At 36.5% G+C, this 12112-nt stretch overlaps 1 protein-coding gene across 6 annotated transcripts in view; it reads left to right on the top strand.

Annotated features, from left to right (window-relative positions):
• The window catches only part of arhgap21b (Rho GTPase activating protein 21b), a 104821-nt gene that overhangs the window by 80226 nt on the left and 12483 nt on the right, over positions 1-12112 (top strand). For all 6 annotated transcript variants that reach the window (XM_056473682.1, XM_056473664.1, XM_056473672.1 and 3 more), the window contains 7 exons: positions 19-115; positions 205-241; positions 1849-1971; positions 2121-2420; positions 5888-5949; positions 8119-8252; positions 8336-8478. In XM_056473682.1, the coding sequence (XP_056329657.1) occupies positions 19-115; positions 205-241; positions 1849-1971; positions 2121-2420; positions 5888-5949; positions 8119-8252; positions 8336-8478 (896 nt within the window). The remainder of the gene's footprint in view (positions 1-18; positions 116-204; positions 242-1848; positions 1972-2120; positions 2421-5887; positions 5950-8118; positions 8253-8335; positions 8479-12112) is intronic.

Raw genomic sequence — 12112 nt, 5'->3', positions numbered from 1 at the left:
TTGTGTACATGTATACAGAGTCTCTCAGAAATGCCATTCTGGAATCAGGAACCAAAACAGAACGCTCAAAATCATACGATGAAGGTCTAGACAACTACAGGGAGGAAGGTCGTGGGTAAGTGTCTTTTAAAACACTGTTATGTTCTAGATCACTAATATTGTCGTTACAAATGGTTGGCCTAACATAATTATTAATTTCCACAGACGATCCAGCAAGCCAAGTCTAAGGGTTTTCAGAAAGGTGAGAGATGCTGTTTTTCTCTCCAAAAGAGCAGATTTCTTTAAACCTGAATGTTCATCTCACATCTTCATGGGCCAGACAGCATCTGCCGCAATTTTTTGCTATTTTTACACAGAATTTTGTAAAGATCTGCAGTTTTATACACAAAACTTAACTTAGTAACTTTTAACTTATCAGTAGCTGTTTAACTTTTATTTACAGTTTACAATGCAAATACAATTAGATGCACTTGTTTGTTAATAAATCAAGTCTTTTGTATACTATATCTACTAAAGCAGTGGTGCTCAACCACCAGGACGCAGACCAATACCGGTTCGTGGATCTATATGTACTGGGCTAGACAAAAAATCATTAATTATTTCTGTTTATTTATTTTTATTTAAAAAAATCTTTTATTGTGAAAAATGACTGTATTCTGACCGCATAAATAAGTAAGAAACAGACGTCTTTGGAAAGTTTTTCTGATAAGGGGAAAAGGTCCAGTAAAGGACTCGCAAACTACCAAGGAATGGATCTGCAACCCATTTGTCAACAAATCGTGTGAACTCACCATGTCTGTGCAAGAAGATCAACTGCTGGAAACAACGTCTGTATATCGTGTCTTCTAGAGTTCGCGCAAGTTTGTTATTTCCAATGTGCGGATTGTTCGTGCAAGCGGTGTGACGAGCTTATATATTGTATATTTTTACAATACTTTGATGGGTGGGTTTAGAGTTGGTGTAGGGGTAGACCATAAACAAATACAATTTGTTGAGTAATTTAATCAATAACATTAATAATACTCTGTACAGCTACTGTTTTTACATTATTGTGACTGTTGGGTTTAGGGTTGGAGTTGGGGTAAATGTTAATAAAATACAACTAATGGGAAAATTAACTTCCAGCTGCAACCGTATCTGATTTAGCAACAACCTTTCCGCAACAACCCTTCCAGACGCTCCCAGTAGAATAAATGCTGCAAGCGCACCGCGAGTCACGTGACAAGAACTGACCAATCAGTTTCATACATTAAATGGAATATATACATTTTGGTAGACTAATTATCTCAGCTAAACACAGAATATCCAAACGCTGCAGTGCTTTGTCATTTTCTCCATAAATAAAACTATCATAGTGACAAGAAAAAAATATTTTTACATAATTGTTAAGCATTGATTACCTGCCCCCTGTCCATGGCAAAATTGTCAAGCGCTGACCGGTCCATGGTGATAAAAAGGTTGGGGACCACTGTGCTAAAGGACAGAAAATATTACTTTTCACACTGTATTGTAAATAAATCATATTAACATTTGCATATTAGCTAATGTTACTGAAATTAATATAAAAACTGAATAAATATTTATTTACACACATTAGCATGAGTAAATAAACATTCAATGAAAAATCAATGGATTTCTGCATGAGCAGATGTCGTGTGGGCTTACCTAATGCAGCTTGTTCTATATTAGTCACTTGTGAGGTTTCATTTCAGTTAGGATGCAGCCTTAGATGGGAGCTGCCAGTGACAGCGGTAGAGCGCAAGCAATTCAGCAGATTATGGAACAGAGCAAAATGATGGACATTTAGCCAGTTGACGCTAAAATTTCATATTTTTTCTGGTCTTATAGGCACTTGATGGTCATAAATCTGATGACTCCAGCTCTAGAAGAGACTCCTCCACTGAAATTTTTAGTGATTCCACCAAAGAGGGTTGGTTGCATTTCCGACAGCTCAACACAGAGAAGGGCAAGGTGGGAACAAAATGGTCTCTGTATGTTTTACTGCTCATTTCCTGTGGCACAAAATTCATACAAGATCAAATTATGTTTCATTAGTGATAGATTTACTGTGATTGTTTTAGATCATGACCGCTAATTGCATGTGATCCTGTTTTTTGTAGCGAGTTGGAGGCGGTATGCGGCCATGGAAACAGATGTATGCAGTGCTGCGGGGACATTCCCTCTACCTCTATAAGGACAAAAAGGAGGGGCTTGCTCACGTCAACTCTCAGCTGGAGGATGACCCTCAGTCCATCAGTATTAAGGCCTGCTTGATTGACATCTCGTACAGTGATACAAAGCGCAAAAATGTCTTGCGGCTAACGACTTCAGACTGCGAGTATCTATTTCAGGCAGAGGGCAGAGAAGACATGCTGTCCTGGATAAGAGTCATTCAAGAAAACAGCAACCTGGATGAGGAGGTATTTAGACAATTACAGATCACACTGCTTCTGAGTACAGCCCAAATTTTATCCTTGATGGAGGACCACAAAAAATGCGAGTGGTTAAGAAAATGAACAGGCATCTTTCTTTTTAGAGGCTAATCACCCCGAACACGCTTTTCAATTATAAAAACATGAGGTGCACCCACCACACTGCCTTGAGTGTGTAGTAGAGCAGTGCGTTGTGGTTTTTATGTTGCTAGGCTAGGCCGTATCAACCTATTTGATGCTGGAGTGCATGACGTCAGGCGCTTTTTTTTTTTTTTTTACTTTTACAACTTTTAAAAACATGTTCATGTGATCTGGGCTTTAGAGATTCATGTTAAGCACAATAGTCAGAAGTACAAAGCAAGGTGATAGTATAAATCCTACTTTTAAGCATAGTGCTGCAGATTTTTGATTACTTGAAAGATCAGACTCTTAATGGCTCCTCTGATTCATAGTTCCAAAATGCCAAACAAAACAGAACTCTTCTACTTTGCTTCTATAGAAAGTTGTTGAGCGTGTTAAGGCCCGTTTTTTTTTATTTTGACGTGCCACGTCAAAACATTCTCCACTAATCAGATTGGCACTTTTGTTCACGTGCACGAAGCTGCTTAAGTTTCAGTAAACAGCACTTGGAGGTGCCCAAGTGCAAAACTGTCAATGCGAGCGCACATTGAAGAAGATGCACAGAGGCGATATGAATGTGGAGCTGTTTATTGGTCTGGTGAACAATTATCATTTCTTCAGCGCTAGAGCTGGAGCTGCTACTTGAACCAGTAACTTTAACAACAAGCGTGTCAACTTCCTCTCTTCTTTTGTGTTACAATGGGGTGTCAGAAGCTTAAAATTGTGTAGCACCACCCTGTGCACCTGGGGCTTTCTGTTTTTTATTAAGCGCCATCTAATGTCAAGGAGTGATTTTTGCATAACCTTCTGCTTGACTCCAGTAAAAAATTTTGGCAAAAGTTTCAAGTGTTGACCTGTCCGCGGTGATAAAAAGTTTGAGGACCACTGATTTATATGACTGCAAAGGAATTAAATTTCTTTAATAGCATATAATAATATTAATAGTAATAGTATATATTAATAGTAATGGACTATTAAAGGCTACAAAAATGCATATAAATATTATTTATTGCTCTAAAGCTGGCAAAAATCGCTCTTTAGAGCAATTGCATTTATGTTATTTAAGTTGTGTTGAGCAAAACAATACAATGCAGTATTGATTGGATGAATGCATATTTTTTTTTTGCATAATTTATTTTCCAAAGCTATTTTTGAAGAAATAAAAAAATATTTTTGATTTGATCATTTAAACTCCATGTATAAAATATGATTACATAGGCTTTATAGGGGTAATAGGTAAACACTGTTGTTACTTTGTATGTTTCTCTTAGTGATTTCTTTATGAAATTTTCAGAGACCACAAAAATTGCTGCAAATTTTGAGAAAAGTCATAAAATCAAGTCATTTTAGAAACCAGAACTATTTCCTGCCAAGTCCCAGAGGCACTATTAAAAGAAACACACAAACACCAAGACCCTGACAACCTAACCCACCTCTCAAACAGGTGTAAACATGGGGAAGCCACTGACGAGTACAACTGACCATTTGGATGCCAAAACAGTTACCTGTTGCCATCTTTTTCTAATGAGCACTTTGTTATGGGCATACATTGGTTTTGAGAAAAACATAAGCAGAATCTGCCCTGTGGCTAATTACTGTAACTGCAAAAAAATGACAACCTGGCAAAGCTGGATTGGCTGGTGGCCAGCTGTCCTTCACTAGAGATTATCCTGCTGATATATGAGCTGTGACGTCAAAGTTAGCAGGCAGAGGAAAATCTATTTTATGGTGATAAGAGTGCTTTTAAAGGGCCTCGAAACCCCTGTTTCAGCAGGGTGTTTTCACACCTCTAGTTTGGAAAAAGTCAGGAAAGTGGGCGATTCCAGCTCTGTTTAGGGGGAGTGTCAGAGGAGGGAAAGAGGTAAGGTGCATAAAATTTTGCATTAAAATGGGAGTTTCGATTTGGGCACGTGCTGATTTTCACAGAGGCAAAACAAACACACAGACGCAGGGGAGAAAGACCGTGACTGTGTTTACATGGATATCAGTAATCGAATTATTTGACAAATTATTAAATGGTGCACTTTAACTGCAGTTCGGCACTTTCATTCAGGAATTTCATTCAGGAATTTCATTCAAGCTTGAATTTTTAATGCAGTGTTTGATATAACGCACGGCGAATGAGAGAAAAAACCTTCGCATTTCTCGGAAACTTAGATTGTACAGGTACAAACAGTCTTTGCAGCTATCATGCATATTAATGAAGTTGCACTGCATACACAATAGAGCATGCTGATTGGTTTGAACCAAGTCATTCTCATGAATGAATGCAGCACACTAAGAGACATCACAAAGTACTCCCAGGTACAGACAGCCACTCTCCACACTGGAATACACACAAGGATCTAATCGGCATGACGCAGCTTCAAAAATTTGTTTCAAACCGGAAGAACAAATTTGCTCGAAATGACACAAAAACAACCAATTTTCACTTTTTTGTGAAATATATGTGTCCTAATAGTGTTTTTAGCAGTGTGGGACACATATATGACTGTCAACCGCTTAAAAATGTGTTTTGGTGTTTCGTGACCCTTTAAAATCAGGCACCAATAAAGAACTCACTGTAAGCAATTAAATGTATTATGAAACTATATTAGTAAAAAAAAATAGCTTGAAATGTTTTTGTTTGTATGTTTGTTTCCTGTATACACAACTGTATGCACTTGTCGATATAGTTGAAGCATTTGTTTTAGTGGAAAATGGGGTGATGCTAACCCCTTAGTCTTTAACTCTCAGCAGAACAGTGTCTGATAGCAAAATTTAAAAAGTCATTTTGTTAGTGCACATTATCCTTCAGTTGAACAATTAATCAGTGCAATTTAATCCAAGGGGAAAAAAAACAACAACTTTCTACTAATCTTTAAAAACACCTACTATGAAAGTCAGTGGTTACTGGTTTCCATCTTCAAAATGTCTTTTTTGTGTTTAACAAAAGAAAAAAGCTTAAAAAGGGTGAATAAATGATAAAAGATTTTTCATTTTGGGTGAACTATCCCTTTAAGTCTGTGGTCCATGTCTGCCCCCAGAAAGCTGACTGTACAACCATCATAGTATTGCATAACTTTGTCAGTAGATTCTGGAGAAAAAAACATGTGAAGACCAGCTTGCAGTTAAGACAACAACGTGTCTTATGCTAAAATTAGTGTTGATATGTAAATGTTTAGGTGCGTGAGGATTATGGGTAGGCTTTGTGTTTATATGCTTTGTGTTTGGCAAAGAAACTGATTTTATTTAATGCTTATTAACATACAACATATTTAATGTATTGTATGTTACTGTACATGGAAGTTTGTGTTTTACCACAGTATTAATAATCCTTTGTCTTGTGTTTTCAGAATGCCGCAGTAACCAGCACTGATTTGATCAACAGAAAGCTCAAGGAATATATATCCATGAGGTAAATACATGTTATATACTCTAGGGACTAGCATATCAGTTCTGTGCCAAATCCTACTGAGCTTTCTGCACTGTGTGATGATCAGATGTAGTAATTTCACAGTGAAAGTGTAAATTATGTTTTATTTAAATTATTTACACTTTTACTATTAAATTACAGTAGTATTAGTTCTTTAAAATGTGTACTTTGTGGTGGAGATGGTACAATTGTATATTATGGGTATTATTTTTCTAGAGGTGTGAATCTACACTGGTCTCACGGTTCGGTTACGATTATCATGCTATCGATTCGGTTTAATGCTATATCTCAGTGCAAAGAAAACACACTTTTTGAATACATCAAACAAAACTGAAGTACATCCACAAAACAACATGAGCAAATAAACAAATGTAAATATTATCCCACTCACTTTTTGAGTGTTGTCGAGCGAGTTGTTAAACGTCTATGATTGGTCACGTGCTAAAAAAAGGGCTGCAATTGGCTCTAATGCGCTGTCGCTGTTCACCGATAAGTGACGCTGATAAACGGATGCGGTGATCACAGCTGATCCATGACAGATGCGATGGAGAAAAGTATCGATATAATGGCCCAGAGGAGAAGAAACGTCAGGCCAGCAGGTCAAACGAGCCACAATGAGAGAGAGAGGGAGAGAAATGGAGTTTATTTTTGACATTCCTATATTTTTCAAAGAACTTGATAAAAGAAGTTTACAATTTAAATCGCTCCACCAACTACAAGCGGCCATGCACCACCACCCACAGAATCGAGAAAGAGCTGTCAATCCTTTCCATGTCCGGGCCAGGTGAGGTTCCCCGTGTTGAGTCAAATTAAGCTGCAGGCTTAAAGTTTTCCTGTGCTATGAGTAAAAAAACAAATGCCTTACTAGCTTTTTTGGGACCGATTCTGTAATAGAATGACTCACTTCTGTTCTCTTTAAAAAGTCAAAATTATTATCCCTACTGTGAAAATTAATTATGTTTAAAATGCTTTTGCTGTTTAACCAGGGAAGATTTTTTTAACACATTTTTAAACATAATATGTTTTGTAACATATTATAATTTTTATAAGTAACTAGTCTTTGCCGTGATGGCAGTACATGTGTTTTAATAATTATTTTTCAAGAGACTAGTATTCAGCTTAAAGTGCGATTTAAACAGGATAATCAGGCAAGTCAATGGACAATGGTTTGTTCAAAATGTCTTTGAAAAATCTGTTTGTTCTGTCACCAATTAAAAAAACTATTCTTAAAAGGCCTAATAATTTTACCCTAACTATTATGGAAATTGCATTTATTTCAGCCAAACTAAAACATAATTCTTTCTCACAGAAAAAAAAACAAATATAGGAAGTACTGTCAAAATTTCTGTGCTCTGTTAAAAATAACCAGTGTTGGGAGAAATGCATTACAAGTAACGCGAGTTACGTAATATTACTTTTCGAAATAACGAGTAAAGTATCACATTAATTTTAAATGGCAAGTAATAATTAATAATTTGAGTTACTTTTAAAAAAATGTAATACAAGTTAGTTTTTAGTTTAGTTAATTCGCTTTAAACTGATAAATTGCTAAATTAAAGTGAATTCAAAACATTGTCACGTTGAATCCCGCACACAATGAGAGAATGCAGGAAGAGACAGAAATGAAGAGGGCAGGGTCGCGCATTTGAAATATTCTAGTTATTTTGAACACATGGAAGAAAAGGAAAAGAGGATTATCTGAATGGAAAGTGATTTTACTTCACTAATAAGACAAAAAGGACAGAAGTAGCAAACACATTGCTTTCAACTTTTATAAACCTGTATATACGGCAGAGCTCTGAATTTAGGAAGTTGTCTAAAGATAATATTATCCTACATAAATCTTCTACATTTTTGTGTTTTTATTAAAGGTAAATGAAGGTTATACAGTGTGTGTTGTTAACTGCAGAGCTCCTCTATTTAAAAAAAAAAAAGAACTCAGCTAGTTACTTTTCTGGGAAGTAACTCGGTATTGTAATGCATTACATTCAGAAGTAACTTTCCCCAACACTGAACATGACTTGGTAAATGTTTGAAAAATAAATGCATTTTCATAGAAGGGCTAACAATTTAGTCTTCAACAGTATATGTTGTCATGTGTTAGTTTGCTTTGTGTTCAGTGTCCAGTAATTAGTGTATTTTTGATAACAGTGCACCCAGCAGTAAGACAGAACCGTCACCCAAGACCTCACGGCAGTCTCTCAGCATTAGACAAACTCTGCTTGGTGGCAGCAGTAAGAGTCAGAGCCCCTACTCGCCCAGAACCGAACAGGACAGGAGTAAAGGTAAAACACAGCATTAGGAAATGACACTGAAACCCATCAATGTCAGTGAAATGTTTTTCTGATGTCAGCGTTGTGTGTTTCAGATGACTCTAGTCCTCCGAGAGATAAAGCTGCGTGGAGGAGAGGAATTCCAGGCTTGAAGAAGAAACCTCAAGATAAGAGGCCCGCTGCTGGCGTCACATTTGGAGTACGACTGGATAACTGTCCTCCTGCGCAAACCAATAAAGTAAGTGATTTCCACTGTCAAAAGGCATACCGTACCTTACCACTTTTTCGGCACCCTTTCTAAACGGTACCAAACACGAGAAAGGGTACCAAAAGGCGGAGCTAGACGCAGCTGAACGCTATTGGTTTACAGAGATACGTCATTCGCTTACGCAACAAGCCAGAATGAAAACAAAAAAAACGCCATGTTTAAAATACACGCACAGCCGAGAGATTACAGCGGAATTATATATACATATAATAACGAGCCATGGTCGATCCGGGCTCAAACAAACCTTGTCGTCATCTTGATAAACAGCCATAAAGCCATGAAGTAGAGCAGATTTACCCTGTGCCGCGTAGTTTTTTTTTATGAGGCAGTCTGAAGCGCGAGCGGTTTCGCTTGCCGCGCGTCTATATCTGAAATAACAAACTTCTTGAGCTGATGATAATAAAATGTGCTTGATTATTGACGTGCTTTTGAAACCCGATCCGGTCAGACACTGACAAACGCGAGAGTGAAGCGCAAAAAAACGAAGGAGAAGCCGGAAAAAAGGAGCACATTATTTTTCAGCAAACATGAACAAAATGCTGTGTATAACTAACTTATTATCTTCACCTTTTGGACTAATATGAATTAGAAATGATGGAATTACTATCTAACAGAGGCTACATGTGCTGCTGAAGATTACAGACACAGATGAGAGGTTTACACTGACTGTAGGCTATATTTTGTGTTTTCGAACCTAAATACGGACGAAATGTATGCTATGTGTAGTTCTTCTGTAGTTGGTAACATATTGGAGACTGTAAGGGGCTGTATATGTTTATATTTGTTCATTTATTTATTTATTTAATTAAATTAATTTAATTAAGTCATTGATCTGCAGTTATAATCAAATTGTTCATAGAAAAGTTAGTAATAAACATTATACAGAAGTATTTATGTGTGTAAAGCATCTGTTTTGTGAGAAGTGCTTCTCATATGATATGTGAGCGACCTGTACAGCTTTATTGTAGACATTACCTCGAGCGAAAATGACGTCGACTGAAAATTTCTGTCGTACACCACGCCCACCAAAAGGGTACCCTTGTTAGTGGAAACGCAAGCCAGATAAAGGTGACCTGTACCAAACCGAACCGAACCGTACCGTACCAGTCAGTGGAAACGAGCCATAAAAATGGAATTTGCTGTGGTAGGAGAAGCTGCATCAATCTTTTCCTTATTTAATAAATGACTTGCGCCTTAGAAGACCATGCCGACACGCAATGAACGCGTGGTGGCATTTGAAGGCGTAAGACGCGGAGCACAGATGCTCTTGACAGTTCTGAAGGTATTTAATGATTTATGATAACACTAATATGAATGACCAAAACAACATTTCAGATGCTTTACAGTGTGCTCAGCCTGCTGGTTTGGCCATTTACACAAATTTTTATCATCACATGATCTCTTATAACAAAATCACATGACTTTTTTAATGTGCACACTGGAATTTTTTCAGTAAAAGTGTTTCCATCGTAGTTTATGCGCATCTTTTCTTATCGAATAAAGTTTTCTACTCAGTTATGCACACACTGTATGTTTTTAACATATTACATTTTAATTTTCTAAATTAATCATATCCATAATCTGCATAAAAGAATCATTGCATTGTGACATTGTTAGGTTAGTTTAATTACAATTTATACTAAATAATAAATCTATATATTTTTTAATATAACATTAATGTGACCTAGGGTTGTTCAATTAATCGAAATTCAATTTTGATTTCAATTTTGGCCTCCAATGACCATGAAAAGAACATTAATTAAGAAAAAATGTGTGATATTCCAGCCCCAGCAGTCTGCATGCGTTTCTCTGAAAGCTTTCAGTTTCACGTGAAATCATGTAAGACTTCTCCAAACCGCGGTATACCTTGAAAATGGTTATCCAATGCCTAGGTGTCATATGTTAGCGGTTAGCACTTAAATGGTCAAATGTATGCACAAAAATTTCAAAACATGGCGCTTAATGATTTCTGGCATACAAGTATGTGCAAAGTCCATTTAAGGCAAGTCATTTCACTCGGGGGCCATTAGGGGTGTAATGAAATTACAAACCGAACCGAAATATCGCGATACACCAACCGCGATATACCAATCCCGAACCGAACCGTGGCTCCAAAACCGTGAACCGAACCGAACCATGCCTTTGGTGTGTCATTACACCTCTAGTGGCCGTCTTTGAAATGCCTCTCGGGCAGTATGCTTGGACATTCTGTTGGAATGGGGAAACATCAAACATCCCCGGAGAATCGTCAGTTTATAGCGATTGATGATTGGCTCCTGCTAGTAGGTGGGACTTCATTCGTCCTATTGATCATAGGCCTTTTTCACACTTCCTGATTCCGGTAAGCGAAACGGCGTATCACAACATCCGGTTCTAATGGAACCGAGTATGATAGAATGGCAGAGTCATCTCGTCGCTGTTATTGCAGCGTTCCCGGCTGCTCCAGCTTAAAAAAAAAGGACATCCTTACCTCAATTTCCACGAAAAGACAAAGGACAGAGGAAATCATGGGTGAAATTAATTAGACGGAATGAATGTCCTTCGTTTTAAGTTATATGCCAGAAGTACGCTCATGTGCAGTATGCACTTTAAAGCAAAGATCATTATGTTTTATTAAATATTGGTGGTCTTAGTTTTATTTTGATGTGAAATTATAATATAGACAAAATTCCACTTAAGTTATCTGCCTTCCACAAACAAGTGCTCCTATCAAGGTCATTAATATATGAGCATAATTTTTCCCCACATTGGAATAATAAGACAACTAATACAAATGCTATTTTTTTTTACAACAAAATTAATTTGGTTAGTCAAATTTATAATAAAGCTGGTATAATTTTTCTTACAATGAATTCCTTTCTCATTACAGTATTTCAATAACCCTGCAAGTTTTCAACTGTTATTGGTTCAGTTTTTTTTCAGAGACCCATATATTATTTAGTGGTATTAATCAAGACCATCGTCTTTTGATTTTACTAAATGTTATGTTGGCAAAACTTGTTTTACAGTAAACACCAAGAGTAATAATAGAGCTTTTCGAACTCTTTTCCAAAAATAAATCACTACTGTTCCTTATATAAAATTTTATTGGATGTCTTTATTAAAAGTGTGACTTGATTTGCTGAAAAAAAAGTGTGGCTGTTACCACAGAAATATCAGGTTAGAAACAAAATTAAAGAAATATCCTATAAACTTCTCCACAGAGTTTATCCAGCAAAACATTATTTACAAAAATTTTAAAGTGGAATTGATGTAAATTGTATTTTTGTAATGAATACGAGGAGACGGTTTTACACTTATTTTGGCATTGTACATACTCAGTCAAAAGGAAGAGGTGCAAAAAATTATTTTCAGTGTTCAAAACCTCTTTCATCATTGTGGGAAAATGTACTTTTTGGCTTTACTGTCTAATTTACCAATAAGCAAACAAATTTTAATGTATTGATCACTGAAATATGCTTGTATATTACCAGCATCAAAGACTCTTTAATCAAGGAAGCCTACCCACCTTAAAAAATTGTGAACTCTATAATGTATTTATTTAATTATTACATATGTACATTTTGTATATTTGTATTTTATTTATAATTATCCCCTGGCATGT

Source organism: Danio aesculapii, chromosome 2 (genome assembly GCF_903798145.1).
Source record: "Danio aesculapii chromosome 2, fDanAes4.1, whole genome shotgun sequence".
Taxonomy (NCBI): domain Eukaryota; kingdom Metazoa; phylum Chordata; class Actinopteri; order Cypriniformes; family Danionidae; genus Danio; species Danio aesculapii.
The sequence above is the reverse complement of the archived record's forward strand: the minus strand, read 5'-3'. Positions and strand labels throughout refer to the sequence as shown.